The 21,440-nt window shown below is 40.0% G+C and overlaps 2 protein-coding genes across 6 annotated transcripts in view; one reads left to right on the forward strand and one right to left on the reverse strand.

Moving 5' to 3' along the window:
• Positions 1-21,440, reverse strand: part of LOC145431132 (uncharacterized) — a 77,624-nt gene that overhangs the window by 54,935 nt on the left and 1,249 nt on the right. The gene's annotated exons all lie outside the window — the stretch shown is intronic.
• LOC145431134 (uncharacterized) overlaps positions 1-21,440 on the forward strand; it is a 61,682-nt gene that overhangs the window by 1,066 nt on the left and 39,176 nt on the right. The window contains exons 2-4 of one of the 5 annotated variants that reach the window (XM_080306584.1): positions 6,925-7,030; positions 13,382-14,482; positions 14,808-15,942. In XM_080306584.1, coding sequence (XP_080162710.1) covers positions 7,013-7,030; positions 13,382-14,482; positions 14,808-15,500 — 1,812 coding nt within the window. In that variant the 5' untranslated portion in view covers positions 6,925-7,012 and the 3' untranslated portion in view covers positions 15,501-15,942. Of the gene's footprint in view, positions 1-1,201; positions 10,256-13,381; positions 14,483-14,807; positions 15,943-21,440 lie in introns of those variants that run through there. The other 4 variants (XM_080306580.1, XM_080306581.1, XM_080306583.1 and 1 more) reach the window with 4 other exon arrangements.

The following is a 21,440-nucleotide window of genomic DNA, read 5'->3' on the forward strand; positions in this document are numbered from 1 at the left end:
CAAGAGTAAACGATCGGGAGAATCTTGTCTTTGTCATCGTTCCCCTCGTACGTGTTATTACTCAGCGGATTTCAGCGGTTTTGCTTCACAACTAGTGCAGTTTACTACTCAAATGGAGTCCAGTCAACCAGCGCCACCTCTGGCCAAGTACTATAGCCTACTACTAGATTAACTTGTGACACACAGTAGCGGTTTTTGAAACTGGCGACACGGGCGGTTGCCCGGGACGGCATCACAAGCATCGGGGCAAAAAAAAAGATTGCTCCTCATTCTGCCCCGACATCATGCCAGCGCATATTTGGAATGTCGTAGGCTCCGATCGGTTTTCTATCACCCATTTGCTGGGAGTAAGGGCGCCCTCCGTTTGCGAGGTGCGCCTGCTGCTTGCGGCACAGGGAGGAGAGGGCGGGGCGGCGGGGGAGTCTCTGGCTGTATCCCAATTCAGGGTCTGCAGCCTTAAAGTATGCAGCCTCAACGATCCTCAAGGGCCGCGTACTCAAAGACCGCTAAGGCCGGAAGTGCGAGGCTTGTGTAATGGGACGGTCTAGCCTCCTTTGCGCTGATACTGTTGTTTGTCAATAAAGTAAAAAAAAAAAAAAGAGCCTCCGTTGCTCTGCCCAGGTTGCCTAGCAACCATGATACTAACCACTGGAAACGTGTCATAGCTTTGTTTGACAGAAATGAAGGAGAAAATCTTCTGTTCATTTCTTTGTTTCTACGCGAGCTTTGATCATTCTCTGTAAGATTAAGCTCAGCTATTGAACGGCGTATATTTTAAAGTAAAGGCTTTAAAACCAAGTTAGTACAAACGTCACTAATGTCACATAACTTTGCCGACATGTGGCCAACAGTAATGTTTACCGTTCTTCGTTATTAAACATTTGCACACAAATAAGTTCCATAATATTCAGTACTTAAAATGCACTCTTCGGCCGCCCCTCATTTGCCGTTTTTTTTTCTGCAAATTTATCCACACCCATCGCCACGCTATGCATTCTGGGATATGTTGGGCCATGAAGTCTACACTGCCACAGCCTTAAACTTCAGGGAAATGAAGGACGCATTTCAGGGCCGCATTTCGAGCAGCCTTTGAATTGAGACAGCCTTGAAATGCGTACAAGGCTGCAGACCCTGAATTGGGATACAGCCTCTGGCTGGCTGGAGCGGCATTTAATCCGGTTGTTCAGTGATGACGCGACGAATCCTACTTCCGGGCCTAAAGTAGTGTGCGTTTAATATGGCTTTTGTGTTGTTAACATGTTTAATGTTATGTATTTTCTTCTATTTGATCTCAAAAAGCTCCTAAAACAGTCAGTGATCTCTGTTGACCTCCCTCGGCTTTTATTACCGCTAATCATTTATTTAAGCTCAGTTTTTAAAACCTTAGGATGTAACTACAGCCCAGCCCATGCAGCAGTATATGAATGACTAACCTCGTATTGTGGATGGATTATCTCAGTTGTTCTCCTGGCTGAAGTTTGGTCCTTTTACAGCATCCTGCCATGCGATTACATTTGTTCCTGACCACCGAGAACACTCACGTTAACTTTTATCGAGTGGAAAAAAAAGTTAGCTTGTTTATATTATGCTAACATAGCTGTGTTGCTAGCAGTCACATAGCACATCATTATATACCAGCTAGCCCAACTTCAGTAACCCTACAAACGTCACTGCTGTTAAGTTTCCTGTCTTCATTTATGTTGGAAGTGATAACAGAGCTGTACGTTTTAATTTGTTTCCAAAACCCCGCAGTCAGGACATATTGGATTTAGATAGAAGCTAGCGAGCTAACTCCCTGCTAACTTCTAACTCCGTTAAATGTCATAAATTCCGTTTTCATGGATGCCTGGATGTTAAACTCAATTGTTACACCTGGTGGAGCAGAACGCTGATCATTTTATTAAAGATGAAAGACTTTTGATAGTTTTTCAACTCTCAGTAATGCCATAGTGATCGTTTGATATATGGACCTGCAGCGGAGTTTAGGTCCAGACACGGCTAGTGACGTCAGACTGAACAATCGGATAGAGATTGACAGACCATGTGACTTTCGCGCATTGCATGCCGGCAACTCGTGGCAAAACAATCCAAGTACCGCATCAAACGCAAGCATTTGCAGCACCGCAAAACGTTCATTCTCCGGTTCCAATACCTTCTTGCTTTTTCTTTGTTTCCCAAAAAAGGTATGTACAAAAACGAAAGAGAACAATGCCGGTCCGTACAAAGACAGACTTGATGAAAAGTCAAAGAAAGATACGTGGAAAAAAATCAAAGGAGTGAAAGGGTCAGACCCTTACAAGCACACAGAGTGGACAAAATACGTTCGCGTGCTGCCCAACTTTCACCATGCTAATTATACGGTTCTTGGAGTGAGTGCATACACTCATGAAGTTTAGTAACTTCAGGTCACTGCAACAAGCCCAGGTCCAGTTTTTACCAGCTTCGCCTTATTTCTAAGACCAGGCACTATATCCCGTATAAAGACCTAGAAAAGCTCATCCACGCCTTTGTAACGTCGAGGCTTGATTACTGCAATTCACTTTATTGTGGTCTCCACTCTTCCCTTTTACATAGATTACAGACAGTTCAGAATGCTGCAGCACGCATTCTAACTAAAACCAAGAAGTTTGCCCACATTACTCCTGTCCTTGCTAATCTGCACTGGTTGCCTGTCAAATATCGTATTCAATTTAAAATTTTGTTGTTTACTTTTAAAATTACCAATAACACTGCACCAAGCTATCTTAAGGAACTTTTAAACCCATATGCTCCTGCTAGGGCTTTAAGGTCATCCTCACAGTTACTGTTGGTTCAGCCCAGATCTCGACTGAAATCTAGAGGTGATCGATCGTTTGCTCTAGTTGCACCGGAGCTGTGGAACAATCTCCCGATTGGCATCCGGGCGTCTGATTCTATTCATTCTTTTAAATCACGGCTAAAAACATATCTTTTTAAACTTGCCTTTTCTACCAGTTAAATGCTGGCTTGCTTGCAGTGACCTATTGACCTATTGTATTGTATTGTATTGTATTGTATTAAATTCTCTGCTATCTTTCCATTATTGGTGTCTTTTATCATGGTGGTACAGTCTTACCTTGCTATAACCTATGTGCTGCAGTCTACTCTTATTGGTGGCTTTTATCTTCATAAATACACATTCGTTAACAGTTTATTAATAGGACCTTTGAGCTCAATGGTAATTAATTAGTAGTGGAAATAATTTCTGGTTCGCATCACAGAAATGTAGCAGCGACAATAATATTGTATGCTGTAATCGTACTGGGCAATTAGTGATACAAAAAACTGTTGTGTGAAATCCCAGAAATAAACCTTAGACAAAGTGAATCTGTGAACTAAGCTGTAGGTCTATTAGGTTATTTGTGGTGATCCTCGGGTTGGGGGGATTTGTGTTCATACTGGGGTCCGTTCTTCGTACCTCGCTTACTACATCCAAGATCAAATGACACATCCAAGATCAAATCATCGCGCCAACTTTGAGCTCGCAATTCCGGTTCTCCGAACACACCTGTTGTTGACGATTAGTATAGCTGGATGAAGTAATGTGAGATCACTGGGTGGCTTAACAGGGGCTACGCATCGATAGTAGAAACATTGATCGGCAACCCTTTGGTCGGCGAAAATGTCGAAGGAGCGCGCTCAGTATTTTTCGGCAGCAGAGCAAGAACTCGATTGAGGGATTTCAGGAGTTTCAGAGTTTAATTAAAACGCAAGGGAACACTGCAAAGGCTGCAAAAGCAAGGAGAGAGGGCTGGCAGAAAGTTGCTGACAAATTAAACTCGTAAGTAATTTAATAATAATAATGGAGTGGATTGATATAGCACTTTTCAAGGCACCCAAAGCGCTTTACAATGCCACTATTCATTCACTCTCACATTCACACACTGGTGGAGGCAGCTACGGTTGTAGCCACAGCTGCCCTGGGGCAGACTGACAGAAGCCAGGCTGCCATATTGCGCCATCGGCCCCTCTGGCCAACACCAGTAGGCGGTAGGGTAAATTTATTATATTATATTATATCCTCTTTTAGGGCTGCTCAATTAATCGAATTTTAATCACGATTACGATCTGGGCTTTCAACGATCATTAAAAATGACTGAGCTGATTATTAGCCCCTCCCTAATTTATCCGCGACACCTTAAAGGCCGGTCCGTGAAAATATTGTTGGGCATAAACCATCCGTGGCGCAAAAAAGGTTGGAGACCGCTGATTAAGAGGACCCGAGGGAAGCTCGGAAAGCTAAGCAGAAGTTATTTAGAGAGGAGAGTGACTGCCGTTGGTTGAAAAGAGAGTTTAAAAAAAAAAACTTCAGTGGTGTTGCACACTATTTTATATTATTTTTTTAAAGTCATTGTTAACCCTTTAAAGCCGGTCAGAGCAGCACGCTCCGTTTTGCGTAACTATTTTTAAATCCCTGTAGAACCTGAACCGTGTAAGCTAGCGCAATAATTTGTTTTGCATATGAAACCGGAGGAGTTGTACTTATATCTGATGCCATCAGCTTGTCCTCGGTCACGGTTTCGTTCCACATATAGCTTTGCAAAAATTGCATAAAAAGCGCTTGCAGGAACAAAAACATAATATTCCAGAAACACGCTTTGCCGTTCCTATCAGCTGTTCATAACACTTCCCACAGTGAAATGATGCACATGCTGTTTTCTTTGCAAATTTGCATCATAGGATTGTTTTTTGTTTTTCCTGCAGTATATAAAAATTGCTGTATCTCCAAAATAAAACTATGAAGACACTCAAAATAAATTTCCTGTGGTGGGAAACTATTTTTTGCAACTTTATTGTATTTAAAGTTTTGAGGGATAAGCCTCTTAAATTTCTCCAAGTAGAAATATATGTAAACAAAACAAAAGTGATTTTCAATTTTTTTTTTGTAGTTTATTGCACTTTTTTGCAATTTATGTAATTACTATGGACTAATGCATACATATTATTAAAATATGGGCTATAACAGTTGTATTGATGTATAGCAACTTGAAATGCTCCCACAAATGGCACTACAGCATATAAAAAAAAAAAAAATAAAATAAAAAAAAAACTCTGGTGGACTTGGTTCTATAGTAGGTCTTAAAGGGTTAAATAAATATCGTCAAATAATCGTGATCTCAATTTCAGTGAAAATAATCGTGATTGTCATTTTTGCCATAATCGAGCAGCCCTATCCTCTTTCACATTAGAGCCACAACAGGAGCCACTAGAACATGGGAACAAGTAAAAGTGAAATATAAGAATATTCTACAGAATGGTAATATTTATCACTTATATTGCTTTTAGTCTCTTGAAAAGAGACCCTGAAATAATCTGTTTGTTTATAACAGCAACCAAGAAAAGGGCAGAGCAAAAAAAAGACAGGTGGTGGTCCTGCACCCCCTCGTCAACAAGTTGGTTAAGTGAATAATACCCTCACAGGAAAATCGATATCTCTCTATGAGCACACTGTCGCGCTGAGCTAAAGGATCCTGTCTGTCCCGCAATATACGCTGAATTCTGAGGACTCTCCTTATCAATCTTGCACCTTCCGCAATGGGTGGCTCGCGTATACGGACAGGACATGGCTGCGACAGACTTCCCAAATCCACCTTCGCTTTTATAGCCGTGGTCTCTCATCTTGATTACACGAAGTAATTTACTATTACTACTCTAAAATATGAATTACATCTGAAATAATAAAATACATGAAATAGAATGATTAATAGTACATTTCCCTTTTTTTAGGAAATGACCTGTATGTATATCTGTATGAAATCAATAAAAGGATGAAGTACTGCATTATCTTTAGTTACATTGATAACATTTATTTATGGAAAAACAGTGGTAAAATATCGCTGTTGCTTTCGTATAAATGAAGCGGACATACCTGAGTGGCTGCGATCTAATCTTGTTTACATGAAGTAAACCTGCTCCCAAGCAGGTTTACGCTTACGGATCTGTTGCTATGACAGCAAGTCCCGGATGAGCTTCGGGGAACCGAACGATCCAAGATCACGCGAAATCGTCACCAATCAAATCCAGCTAACTTACTTAGCGAGGTACGAAGAACGGGCCCCTGGAGTGCAAAATTAAAACTAATGGAAGGTGGACAACAAAAGTTCAAAGCCACATCACATCCTGTAAGCATAGTCTGCCTGTGTCGCTACTGCACCTGTTTCTATGACTACATTGAGTAGAGTCTGAGTGGCTGCACTTGACACTGGTGCATTCAAATCCACCCTCAAACATATTGAAAGATGCAATGTGGATTGTCAAGACTCAAACCAATCAGTAAGCAAAGACAGCAGGGATCACTTGTTTCTATTTATTATACAGCCAGATTTACTTGTGACACACATGTGCAGCTGGCTTTATCACCTATTTTGAATTTGTTTCAAGCACAATACATTTGTAACTTTCAGTGTTTTCCGGTCTTCCAAAAGAAGAAAAAAAACCTTCAACTACATGACATGCAATTGTGTATTTGTTTTCACCTTATCATACACTTGAAGTTTTACAAATCACCACTCCTTTTGTTTAATAACATTTCAGTCTCAGACAATCTAGTTTTTCTTACAGAGATTGAATGCACCTTCTGCGGATGGCGGTACCACACAGTGTGCGTGGACTTCCCCTGTACAGAAGGCAACTACAAATGCTGTGAATGCTAAATAAACAGAAACAAATGATCCCTGTTGTCTTTGCTTAATGACTGGTTTTAGTCTTGACAATCCTCATTGCTGGCATTGCATCTTTCAATGCCAGCAATGCCAGGTATCAGTGCTCAAACCTTTTGTGTTTGTTTCCAATAAGTTGCCCACATCGGGAAACAAATGTGTTCTTTTACTTGTCAGATGAATATATGAGACACTTTGACTCTTCAGTGCAGTGTGGAGCCTAACAGAGATCTGTTTTGTGTCCTAGCTGATCAGCAGGAGGAGAAGAGTCTGACGGAGCAGCAGAGGAACATTTTCAGCTACTTGGACTCAGCTCAGCCACTACAGAGAAAACAATGAGCTCAACACAGAAGGTGACAGACAGAGCAGGGCGATATGACCAAAAATATTTATCACGATATACATTTGAAAATGTGCGATAACGATGTAGCTGATGATATAATTGACACTAGACAAAATACTTTACAACTCCACAACTTTATTAAAAAACCCATCAATGTATTTTCAGTTATACAAGCAGCTGTTTTTTTTATGTGCATTAAAGTTATATAAAAATTTAACAGTGCAAATGCAAATTGCTTGCTGACAGTTTAACCAAAAGGCATTTCCAGTGGAAATTGGCTGACATCCTAAACATAACCATGTATAATATCCAGAAACTTAAAAAGAGGTTATACAGTCGTGGCCAAAAGTTTTGAGAATTGCATAAATAATGTTGAGAGAATATTGACTAGCACAAGGCTGGAGATCATCATGGCTGTATTCCAATTCAGGTTCTGCAGCTTTAAAGTACGCAGCCTCAACGGTCCTCAAGGGCCGCGTACTCAAAGACCGCTGAGGCTGGAAGCCTCGATCGCGCTGCCCAGGTTGCCTAGCAACCATGATACTAACAGCTGGAAACGTTTCATACAGCTTTGTTTGACAGAAATGAAGGAGAACATACTTTGTTCATTTGTTTCTACATGAGCTCTGTGTGATTTAATAAGTATCTGAGGCTGAGACCACAGGACTGTAAAACATGATTGTTGGGCTTCATTTCTGTACTGAACAGTCATTTTATGATTAGCTAGTAAATAACAATTAGCTAATGTTGTTCATGAGACTAAAGTCGACTCACTTTGGTGATGGAACTATAATATTGCCAATAATATAGTTATTATATTAATCACTTCACTCAAAGAAAAGTTTCTTTGACAGTGTATATATAGATGTATCATATATAAGAGACAAATATTGTTTGTTCAATTTGTTGGCATTACTAAATTTGGCTCAATGCTTACATATATGTGTAAAAAGCAAATGTACGAGCTGTGATAACTGTTGCTGATAAAATGAAGAGTAGACTGATATTGAATATTCCTTTATTGGGTGAGAAAATCAGACCATGTCATAACTGCTTTAAGTCATACAGAATAGATATCAGAGCCTTAAACAGGCTGGCTTCTGCTAAATGGGTCAAACTGGGCAGAAAGTATAGAAACACATAACATCCTTATAGAATATGATGTAACACTATAGATCAACTTACCTCAGAATATATAAAGCATATAAACAATTACAGCAATATGATGCAACAAACACAGCAGTGCTACTAATCCAAAATACTCAAAGCTTCATAGAACTGAAACCAACATTTATTTTTAGCTCCATTCTGCTGCTGATACAGACTTTAGGTTTCTGAACATTAAACTTGTTGCTGCCTTTCATAGTGTGTAACTTGAAGGCCCTGAGTACTTTCTCCCACACTGAAAACACTGGAATGATACAATTATTTGAACATTACCTAATAAGACTGATTCAGAACAGACAGTTAGTTATTTTAAACTTTCCTAGCAGTCCTTCACAAACAGGGAACAGTCTGTCTATTCTCTCCATCTGTCAGCTGTTGCTGGCTCTTCCTCCTCCTCTTCCTCACACACTGCTGAGTTTGTCCTGGTGGATCATCAGGGGTGCAAAGCCTCACAGATGATGTGCAGCAGTGGGTCCCTCAGTCTGTCCTCACTCTGGACACTTGCAGTCGTCACACATGGAAATCAAATGTGTGATAAGCTGCAGGATTCAAACACAAGTGTAACTTATAAATACATGTTCATACTTTTATTCCACAATCAGAGAGAAAGAGAGAGAGAGAGAGTGCAGGACAGACAGACAGGTGACAGTCTCAGGTGTACACACTGCTACAAAACAGCACAAGAGAAGCAGGATTTAGTGTTTGTGTTATTACGAGTGCTACACAAGAAGAGTTCCCAGATGGTACAGTGGACACATGTGTGACTCCTGTGATTAAAGCATCTTTCTTTCAGCTTAACGAGTGAACCGTCAGCTCGTTCAAACACACGTTAAAGTGCGTTTGGCTCGACACCACCGAACAGAGGCAGCAATATAACATAGCTAACATTAACAGTGCAGTGAATCCTGCTTGTGCCGTGATATTCAGGACTGCAAACCGAGCAGCATCACTGACTTTCAGCTTGTTGTGTTTGTGGATATATGACTGACTTTAATTATCCATAAAATCATCACATTCTCTGTAAGATTAAGGTCGACTATTGAACAGTGTATATTTTAAAGTAAAGGCTTTAAAACCAAGTTAGTACAAACATCACTGATGTCACATAACTTTGCCGACATGTGGCCAACAGTAATATTTTAATGTTCTTCATTGTTCAACATTTGCACATAAATAAGTGAAATAATATTCAGTACTCACTTTTAAAAGTTTAGTCTTTGGCTGCTCCGCTTCAGCTTTTTTTTTTTTTTTTTTTTTGGCAAAATTATCCACACCCACCGCCGCGCTATGAAGTCTGGGATATGTTGGGCCATGAAGTTTACACCGCCACATCCTTCAAATTCAGGGAAATGAAGGACACATTTGTGGCTGCATTTCGAGCAGCCTTTGAATTGGGACAGCCTCGCTGTCGCTGTGACGCAATCGGCCTTAAAATGTGGCCTTTAAGGCTGCAGACCCTGAATTGGGATACAGCCTATGTCAGGCTGATTGGGTTAGAATGGCAGACCTGACATGTTAAAAGGAGGGTGGTGCTTGAAATCATTGTTCTTCCATTGTAAACCATGGTGACCTGCAAAGAAACGCGTGCAGCCATCATTGCGTTGCATAAAAATGGCTTCACAGGCAAGAATATTGTGGCTACTAAGATTGCATCTAAATCAACAATTTATAGGATCATCAAGAACTTCAAGGAAAGAGGTTCAATTCTTGATAAGAAGGCTTCAGCACATCCAAGAAAGTCCAGCGAGCACCAGGATCGTCTCCTAAACACGATTCAGCTGCGGGATCAGAGTGTCACCAGTGCGGAGCTTGCTCAGGAATGGCAGCAGGCAGGTGTGAGCGCATCTGCACGCACAGTGAGGCGAAGACTTTTGGAAGACGGCCTGGTGTCAAGAGGGCAGCAAAGAAGCAACTTCTCTCCAAAAAATCCCCATCAGGGACAGATTGATCTTCCACAGAAAGTATGGTGAATGGACTGCTGAGGACTGGGGCAAAGTCATATTCTCGGATGAAGCCTGTTTCCGATTGTTTGGGGCATCTGGAAAAAGTCTTGTCTGGAGAAGAAAAGGTGAGCGCTACCATCAGTCCTGTGTCATGCCAACAGCAAAGCATCCTGAGACCATTCATGTGTGGGGTTGCTTCTCATCCAAGGGAGTGGGCTCACTCACAATTTTGCCCAAAAACACAGCCATGAATAAAGAATGGTACCAAAACTGCCTCCAACAGCAACTTCTTCCAACAACAGTTTGGTAAACAACAATTCCTACATAAGGCACACGGGATTATAAGGGGCACCGTCGATTTTCAGAAAAATGAAAGGATTGATTTTAAGTGTGCCGTATTTTCCAAAAAACACGGTAATAGCGATGGCCTGCTAGCATGCTAGTGCTTTGTTGTGTATCTGACGGACGAAAGCTAAACCAGTTCCACACCACTGAAGTTGAAGCATTTTTACAAACCAATTCTGGTTCATCTGTTTCATTCAACGATCCGCTTTCACCCTTCTCATTCTCCGTCGCCGCCATGCTTTTTCCTCCATGTGCGTATGAAAACAAAGGCACTGCGCAAGCGTGTTTTACCCATATTCTATCGTAATATTTGAATTTCTTATCGTTGCCAAACATTATACTGGTATTACCGTGAATGGTATGATATAGCCCAGCCCTACATGAAAGGCAACCTGATCGTGCACTAATCACACATTAAAATAAGCAAAAGAGGCAAAACTGTGTGCCAGAGTAAAAAACAAAACAACCCCCCCCCCCCCCCCCCCCAAATCCCTTTAAACCTTAACACCAACAAAAGGAAGCATTTCTATGGAAAAAGAAACCCCTCCACTTGGTTTGACCTGCTGATGTCATATGTGACATCATCAGGACTTTAAAATGAGGAAATGCTAGGCGGGTGTTTCCCCACACCTGACCCTCATGAAGACTGAAAAGACAAACAAAGTATGAACTTAATGACTTAATCTGTAACATAATAAAATATAAAGTAACATGTAACTGAATATTTGCCTTAATTTGCAGAATGTTTGATTTGCCGGCAACAAAACGCTTACACAAACAAACCCGGGATAGTGAGTGCAGCGATGTTACTTGACAAATAGCGAATCATAGCAAATACATAGAAACAGAATAATGTGTACAATGTGCAAAAAAAGGTAAACACATATGGGACAAATGGAGAGCATTGCAACTGCTCCTCCACTTTGTCACAGTACAGTCTGTGCCAAAAAGTACTGACAGGAAACTACATGCTTTTGCAGAAAATAGGAGCTGCAGCCAGAAAGTGAATCTAAGCACAGTCTTTGATTTAAACTTAAAGTGTGTGTGACGTCTAGAGGAAGTATATAAATAACTAGGCTTCCTGTTTGTGCTTCAGACCTGAGCTTATGTGTTCGTGTGTTCAGGTCAATGAAAAATAAAGATCATCTTTTGAGCTTTGACCACTTTGAGCAGGGTCTTTCTTTGCCGTAGGGAAAACAAAGAACTGGGATTTAATACTTGTAGTTATAAAGAAAGCAATTCTGTTAAACACACCACTTTTTTTTTCTGCTCAGCTGCAGTATCCAGATGAAATACATAATCATATTACACAGTTTTCAACAAACTGCAATTTAGTAAATCCTCAAGTTAAAAGTAACTTTTTGTAAAACTGTTATATTTAGAGCAACTTTTAAGTGGAATAAATTGCCTTATAAAATTAGAGAATTAGCTACTATTCAAAACTTCAATGAACATTTAAAAGCTGATTTACAGAACTTATAGGCTACGTTCACACTGCAGGCGAAAGCGCATCAAATCCGATTTTTTTGACCCTATGCGACCCATATCCGATCATGGTATGACAGTGTGAACGGCACAAATCCGATATTTTCAAATCCGATCTGGGTCACTTTCGTATGTGGTACTGAATCCGATACATATCCGATGTTTTAGAAAGCGACTGCTGTTTGAACGGTCAGGTCGCATTAAATCCGTCTTTTACGTCACCGACACAAGACAGACGCCAATTATACGCGCCAGAGAAGACATCGCAAACGCTTCTCTGGCCATCCCGTGTAGATGTCAGTGAAACTGTTGGAAAGACAATGTTGGATAAACGTGAACATTTTATTTGTACTGTATAATCTGCAGATTCTGACAGAAATCTGCAACTATCCTTTGAAGCAGCGCTCCTCTAAAACAGCAATAAGGATCATTATTAGGTTATTTACATTATTATGTAAATAACAAAATAACTTAAAGCAAAAATTGGGAAATCTAAAGTCCGAACTCTTTATATTAAGGGCCATCTATCAAACAATATTGTTTGCTCTGGGTCTAAACAGAGCGCGTTGTGTGTGACGTCTTCTTTTGCGCATGCGGGCCGCTTTGAGCGTTCACACTAGAGCGCGTTTGCTGTCGCATTTTATTTGTAGTGTGAACGAGCAGACACAAAAAATCGGATTTGATCAAAAAATCGGAATTGAGCATTAAGACCTGCAGTGTGAACGTAGTCTTAGTTGTTGTAAATATTGTAAGAGATGGTTTGTTTTTGAAATTTGTGTAATGTGCCTCGTTGTTGTTGTTGTTGTTGTTGTTGTTGTTGTTGTTGTTGTTGTTGTTATTATTATTATTATTATTATTATTATTATTATTATTATTATTATTATTATTATTATTGATTGCTTATATTTTAATTGTGAAACCCCACTGTGGATGGAAAATTATCTGGATATTTTGAATCCACTTTATTGTGTAATATTTTATGTGATCGTATTTGACGGAAGACGAGCAACATTTGTTGTGGAAGCTAATGGGGTTCCTTTTGAATAAACAAATAAACAAACATAGGATTTATTATCAGTGAATAATTATGTATAAATCTATAAAAAAAATGATAGAAATATGTAATAGGAAACAACAATCTGATATAAATTATGAAAATAATATATGTTTGTGTGTGTGTACAATCAGGCGGGATGGGCATGATTTTAGTGTTTTTAAATGGTCATGAATTATTTTTAACACCAGGTTGGATGTAATGTGTTAGAACTACCAGCAGGTGGGGATAAGACACCTTTAAGGTGTTTGGTGCCACACTCCACCTTCAGGTTTAAAACTAGTGTTAATGGAGGGAGTTTGAAGGTTGAGTTTGTTCCACGACTGCATTTCACTCACTGCCTCTGTTTGTATCTCTGTCACTGCAGGACCAACATGGAGCGAGAAGTCAGCGCTCTCAGGAGGCCGACAAACCTCACAGAAGAAAGGGAGAGAAAAAACACACCTGTGACGAGTGTGGAAAGCATTTTACTGGGATTTATAAACTAAAACGTCATCAGTTCATCCACACTGGAGAGAAACCGTTCAGCTGTGACTTGTGTGAAAAGTCTTTTTCCTTGAAGGATTCCCTAAAACAACACCAACTCATCCACAGTGGAGTTAAAGCGTACAGCTGTGATCAGTGTGGTAGAGCTTTTACTCACAGTAGCCACTTACAGAGTCATCTAGTTACCCACTCTGGAATTAAGGCGTACAGCTGTGACGAGTGTGGGAAGGAGTTTACTCTGAAGGCTTCACTAAAACGGCATCAGGTCATCCACACTGGAGAGAGACCGTTCAGCTGTGACTTGTGTGGAAAGTCTTTTTACTTGAAGGGTCACCTAAAAAAACACGAACTCATCCACAGTGGAGTTAAAGCGTACAGCTGTGATCAGTGTGGCAGAGCTTTTACTCAAGGAAGCAGTTTACAGAATCATCTAGTTACCCACTCCGGAATTAAGGCATACAGCTGTGACGAGTGTGGGAAGGAGTTTACTGGGAAGGCTGAACTAAAACGGCATCAAGTCATCCACACTGGAGAGAGACCGTTCAGCTGTGACCTGTGTGGAAAGTCTTTTTCCTGGAAGGAATCCCTAAAACAGCACCAACTCATCCACAGTGGAGTTAAAGCGTACAGCTGTGATCAGTGTGGCAGAGCTTTTACTCAAAGTGGCAACTTACAGAATCATCTAGTTACCCACTCTGGAATTAAGGCATACAGCTGTGACATCTGTGGAAAAACTTTCAGCCAGAGAGGAAGCCGAAATATACACCTACGCATTCACACCAGACATGATGTGTACTGCTGTGAACAGTGTGGCAAACAGTTTATAACTCGCACACAGTTACAACAACACATGTTTACCCACACTGAGGAGAGACCTTATCAATGTGACCTGTGTGAGAAGACTTTTAAATCTCCACATTACCTGAGAGAACACCAACAGATCCACACCAGAAAGAGACTCAACAAGTGCAGTTACTGTGAGGTATGTATTTATATTGTTATCTTGTCATTTTAGCCTGACTGTTTGGAACAACTCTGCTCATTAAACTGTGTTAGCATGTTAGCAATTCTACTGCATGGAAAAGCAGCTCTGAGTGATTATTCAGATTTTCATGTTAGTTATGATTTTAGTATTACTGTAGTATTATGGTGGTAGTATTGTAGTTATTACAGCCCAGTAAACTGAGTGTGTTAACTGAAACAGTAAAATGTAATTGGACATCTGCAGAGATGCTCTTTATTTCAGGCGACGTTCAGGATAAAAGTGTTGAAGGAGTGACTTACACTGTCTTTGTGTCTTTGTTTAGAAGCAGAGCGACACAGATGGATCCAGTTCTCAACCCTGTCATCGCTGTGGTGGTGGGAAAGACTTTCGTTGTGACCTTTGTGGAAAAACTTTCAGTTGGCAACAGAACCTAAAAAAACATCAACGTAGACACACTGGAGACAAACTGAAATACTGCAAAGAATGTGGGAGAGGCTTCACCACATCAGCTGAGTTAAAACAACATGAACTGATTCACAGTGGGGTTAAAAAGCACCTCTGTGATCAGTGTGGGTCATCCTTCACCACTGCATGTGAGCTTAAATCACACAAACGAGTCCACACGGGAGAGAAACCATACAAGTGCAGACACTGTGACAAAAGCTTCTCACATTCAAATAGTCGTAACAAGCATGAACGTACACACATGGAAGGAAACTACAGCTGTGACCAGTGTGACAAGAGCTTCAGGAATCTCAGTTCATACTCCATACACAAACGATCCCACGTTACTAATAAACTGTTTCACTGTTATCAATGTGCCCAAACATTCACCTCATTGTCTGCTCTGTGCAAACATCAGCGTGATCACTCAGGGCTGAAATCACTCCCATCACTGGATCACAGTGAATCTGAAGAGACAGAAAGATCCTCTGGTTTCAGTGTCAGACTCAAAAAGCTTGAGATCAGGCTCCACAGAGTTCAGATAGAATCATTTAAACTTGTGTTGAACTGAACTGGTTGCTGGGCTGAACTTCTACATAATACAGATTTACATGGGATCTTATTTTCTGTCGTTTTACTGAGTCAGTTTTGTCCTTTTTTCTCTGTCCTGGTTTTGCTCGTCTATAAATAATTGAAACTCAGTCAAATAGTTCATTGTTCTCCAGCAAAACGTTTTGGAAACTCATGTTTAACCTTTAAACTCTGACATGTTTTAGCACACAAGGCTTCATCGGGGAGTTCACTCATGATTGGACCATGAGAATAAAGGTTTTCAGTTCTTTCAAAGAGAGTCTTGGAGGTGTTTGATGTTTCTGTTTTTTCTGAAACCACCTGAAAGAAAAGCTATTTTTCTTGCTTTGTGTAGTGTGGAAGTTTTTAATGTTTCTTCATCTGTGATGTTCTTCAATGTGTTGACATGAAGATGGTACAAATAAACTGTCCTTTTAGCTTCAGCTCCTAATTTATTCATTATTTGTGGATGATCGGCTTTTCTCTCTTGTTTATTTATCGCGCTAAACAACAGCAGCACGTTTTAGCTTGATCAGCTGCTGTTAGAACTCATTTGATTTTAATTTCTAGTATCAGCTGATTTTTGCTGGAGCCACAGCTTTAAAAACGGCTGGTCCAAACCAGGAGATGTCCTTACTGAATCATCAGAGCTGAACTGGTGATCAAGAAACAGGTTTACCTTTTAAGTGACATGAATGAGTGGAAGGGAAGTTATGAACTGTTTCTGAGAGACGAATAACACCAAGCTCCTTTTCTGTGTAGCTGACAGCTGGTAACTGTGCAGGGGCGGATCTAGCAAAGCTTTTGCCAGGGGCCAGGTGGGGCATTAACAGGGAAAGGGGGGCACAAAGATATACTTTTCTTTCTTACTCTCATATAAAATATTTAGCTTTTATTAAATAGTTATCTGAATCTTACAACCAAAGTTTGTATAATAATACACAAGATTGGCTGTAGACCATTATTAATCATTCAGAACACTGTGTAAAAATAAAAAGTGAATGCAAAAGTGCATAAATATTTATTTTACATGTTTGATGTGTGTGGCGGGGCGTGGTCTGCAGTGCTGCTGCAGGGGAGGTGGACCTACGGGCGTAAAGTCTGTGCTCTCTCGGCTGTTTTTTGGGTGTGTGTTGGGCTGTTAGTTGAAAAGCTACAGCCGGCTGTGTGGGTACACCAACCATGTGTGAAAAGTGGTCCATAACTTAATGCTTCAAAGCGTGTTCATGCAAACATTGTCGGGTCTGCTGTGGTACAATGGGACTTCTGCTCATGAACCTCTGCGCACAGCGTCTGCAAATCAGGGCTGTACGAAGTCACCTCATCTTTACACAAAACTGTAAGCTGTCATCTGTGAGGCGTGAGCGGTGTTTGTTTTTATCATAGTTCATGGTGGAGAATGGCTGCTCTGCTGAGCTTTGCTCTCTGTAGCCGTATGAATGGCAAACTACACTGATTAGCAGCGGCATAGGCACACTTAAAATTTCTTCTGAAATTTTCGCTTTCTAGTTTTTAGTTGTTCTGCTGCCTAAATACCACAGGGTGTAATTATGAAGTTATTGAGCTGCACATACTTTACGACCTGCTTAAGTTCGAGGTCACAGCGTCTGTAAGAATTGAACAGAAACATCTGTCATAAAAATCGCCCAAAGACAAACTCAAAGGATGCAACCTGTAACTTTCTCTTCCTTCATGTCAGTACCATCATCGATTATTTATATTAAATGCATATAGCAACAGTAACACTTTAGTTTGGATTTCATGATTTCTGTAACTGGAAAATATTTTGTTTAAAGACAGAAGTGACCGCATAGTTGTAGAGCTGGGCGATATGAGATTTTTTCATATCACGATATGTTTTTTTTCATTTCAGGCGATAACGATATCTATCACGATATAAGCCAAATAACTATATTCGTAAGATTTAAATGTGCCGTTGCTCACAAGTAAAATGTGAAATAATCAGCAGCTTGTTTTTAAATATTTATTTCCCATAATAAGTTCAACAGGGTAGATGTACTTAAGGAACATGAGACTTTTTCAGATAAATAAAGGCAAATATTGCAAACTACACAAAAGACAGCCGCTAAAGCATTTAAGTTTCAAAATAGAACAAATGAAACAGACTAAATTGTCAATTCCACTTAGAAACAAAAGTATTAATTCTAAAAATAAATCTTAGTTTTACAGAAGAACAGACAAAACTGACTAACTTTTGTCAATATCAAATAAACTGAGAACTAAAAGGAAATTCTCAATCTCTCCTTGTTGTATAGCTGAGCTTTTCAAACAGTTTTAACAGTTACTTTAGTCTGACAAAAGCCGAATGACGAATTAGCGCTTCCAGTCAGAGACTGAGGCTACGTCCACACGTACACGGGTATTTTTGAAAACGGAGATTTTCCGTTTTCGTTTTAAAAAATAATCCCGTCCACACGTAAAGGCAGAAATGAAGGAAAACGCTGCTATGAACATGCCAAAGCAGCAGGTGGCGCTAGATTCCTAACCGTGCAGAAATGTTGGCCAATCAGAAGTCTAGAAGCCTCGGTGGGAAAAAGTAAACAAAGCTGGGGCATAGAAGCAGAACCGAGTCGTATGTGTGGACGGACAGTAACTGTATGTATATGTAAGCATTTAAACACTGCAGAGAGTAGAATTAACAGTAACAGTATTGTAGAAATTCATTTCACCGAAACAATAACGTGGCGCACAGTGTGACGCATGCACCAGTTTATTGTATTTCCAGACTTGCTTTCGGCACAATTTACAGTGCACGCTACTCTGTTTTTGTCAGACTTGAAATAGCCGAAATACCTTCACACTACGGAACTTCTATGGCTCTTCCGTTCGACAATCTCTCTGGCATTGGAACCATCATCTGTTTTCTCTTCGGTCACGCTCGGTTGATTTTTCTAGTCGGCACACTCATTTCCTCCATTATGCGCTGGCTCCATTACCCGCTGGCCGCTTCCCAAACAAACACATGTGCGGCTTGGCACTTGTGCTGTACGTAACAAGTCACGCGACGTGACGCTGCGGCTGTGATTGGTTCGGCTCTGCGCTACTTAATTTGGATCGGCCGACCTTTTGTTTTGTTTTTTGTTTTTTTTGTTTTTTGTTTTTTTAAGAGGACAAGAGCGGCGAGGTCTATCACGATAGCTTAATTTCTCTATCGAGTAAAAGTTATATCGCGATAGATATCGTTATCGTTCTATCGCCCAGCTCTACATAGTTGCAACATTAAAGTGAAATATTTAATAGTCTAATAACAGATTAAATGCTATGTTGAGGCTGTCGTTTCAGGAGGAGAGAAGCTGCAGAGAGGCGTGTAAGACTGCAACTCTGCTTCCTGGTCCCAGCTCTGGATAGTCATATTTTAGGGGGTTTAATAAATGTGTCCATATTTCTAGAAATGAGAGCTGCTCCATCCAAAGTGGGATGGATGCCATCTCTCCTAACAAGACCAGGTTTCCTCCAGAAGATTTGCCAATTATCTATGAAGCCCACATCGTTTCTTGGACACCACTCAGCCAGCCAGCAACTTAAGGAGAACATGTGGCTAAACATGTCACTCCTGGGCTGTATCCCAATTCAGGGTCTGCAGCCTTAAAAGCCGATTACGTCAGAGCAACGTGACAAAGGCTGTCCCAATTCGAAGGCTGCTCGAAATGCGGCCCTCAAATGCATCCTTCATTTCCCTGAATTCTAAAGATGTGTCGGTGTAGACTTCATGGCCCAACATATCCCAGATTGCATAGCGCGGTGGTGGATGTGGATAATTTTGCTGAAAAAAAAAAACGGTGGAAGCAGACAAGAACATCACAGATGAAAGAAACATTAAAAACTTCCACACTACATGAAGCAAGAAAAATAGTTTCTTCCTATATGTAGAAAAAAACCCAGAAACATCAAACACCTCCAAGACTCTTTGAAAGAACTAAAAACCTTTATTCTCATGGTCCAATCATGAGTGAACTCCCCGATGAAGGCTTGTGTGCTAAAACATGTCAGAGTTTTAAAGGTTAAACATGAGTTTCCAAAACGTTTTGCTGGAGAACAATGAACTATTTGACTGAGTTTCAATTATTTATAGACGAGCAAAACCAGGACAGGTTTTGCTCAGGAGGTTTGTCGGCCTCCTGAGGGCGCTGACTTCTCGCTCCATGTTGGTCCTGCAGTGACAGAGATACAAACAGAGGCAGTGAGTGAAATGCAGTCGTGGAACAAACTCAACCTTCAAACTCCCTCCATTAACACTAGTTTTAAACCTGAAGGTGGAGTGTGGCACCAAACACCTTAAAGGTCTCTTATCCCCACCTGCTGGTAGTTCTAACACATTACATCTAACCTGCTGTTAAAAATAATTCATGACTGTTCAAACACTAAAATCATGCCCATCCCTCCTGATTGTACACACACACACTTTCATATTATTTTAGAATTTATATCATATTGTTGTTTCCTATTACATATTTCTATATTTTGTATAGATTTATACATAATTATTCACTGATAATAAATCCTATGTTTGTTTATTTGTTAATTAAAAAAAAAAAAACCATTAGCTTCCACAACAGATGTTGCTTGTCTTCCTTCAAATACAATCACATAAAATATTACACAATAAAGTAGATTCAAGATATCCACATAATTTTACATCCACAGTGGGGTTTCACAATTAAACTATAAGCAATCAACAATAACAATATCAAGAACATTGAGGCACATTACACAAATTTCAAAAACAAATCATCTCTTACTATATTACAACAACTATAAGCTCTGTAAATCGGCTTTTAAGTGTTCATTGAAGTTTTGAATAGTTGCTAATTCTCTAATTTTATAAGGCAATTTATTCCTCTTAAAAGTTGCTCTAAATATAACAGTTTTACAAAAAGTTACTTTTAACTCGAGCATTTACTAAATTGCAGTTTGTTGAAAACTGTGTAATATGATTATGTATTTCATCTGGATACTGCAGCTGAGCAGAAATAAATGTGGTGTGTTTAACAGAATTGCTTTCTTTATAACTACAAGTATTAAATCCCAGTTCTTTGTTTTCCCTACGGCAAAGAAAGACACGGCTCAAAGTGGTCAAAGCTCAAAAGATGATCTCTATTTTTCATTCCCAGGAATGGAGACCTGAACACACGAACACATAAGCTCAGGTCTGAAGCACAAACAGAAAGCCTAGTTATTTATATACTTCCTCTAGACGTCACACGCACTTTAAGTTTCGATCAAAGACTCTGCTTAGTTTCACTTTCTTGCTGCAGCTCCTATTTTCTGCAAAAGCATGTAGTTTCCTGTCAGTACTTTTGGCACAGACTGTACTCAGAGTTGGGCCTCACAATATAATCAGCAAATAAGTGCTAAGAATATATATATTTAAATCCCAACAGACCCCCTTTTCGTCTTTTTTAAAAGACGACATAAACCCTAATTTATCCCATTAAGTTTTACTTTTATGTGACAGTAATAGCTAAAATATAACAAACATCTAGCTCCAGACAGCACCTCATGTTTGCGCTGGGCTGTGAACTGTCCTCCCTTAATTATTACCCCCTTTTTAAGTAGAATCCCAGTTTAAACCCACTTCTGACTTCCCTCACTGCTCACCGTAAAATCCAAACAGATATAATTAGCTTTTCCTAATAACAGGTCCTACATTGCTTTTTATCACTCTTTGGAAACAGCCTCTATAGAGTTAAAATTTACTCCTGGTTTTTCACCCCCTCTACGGGTAACATATATCTGGCCTTAACACTATTCTTGGGCAATTTACATAACATAGAAATCCTGCAAAACTATAACTAAAGTCCTTCTCATTACTCTTCATTACTTTTATGCTCACATTTAACCGGTGTCTAACGAGCTTTTAGTCTCCTAAACCACACATTCTCTGGAACTGAGGTTCTCTGCGCTTCTTTTCAGGGTCTCT

This window comes from Astatotilapia calliptera, chromosome 9 (genome assembly GCF_964374335.1).
Source record: "Astatotilapia calliptera chromosome 9, fAstCal68.1, whole genome shotgun sequence".
In the NCBI taxonomy this organism is placed as follows: Eukaryota; Metazoa; Chordata; class Actinopteri; order Cichliformes; family Cichlidae; genus Astatotilapia; species Astatotilapia calliptera.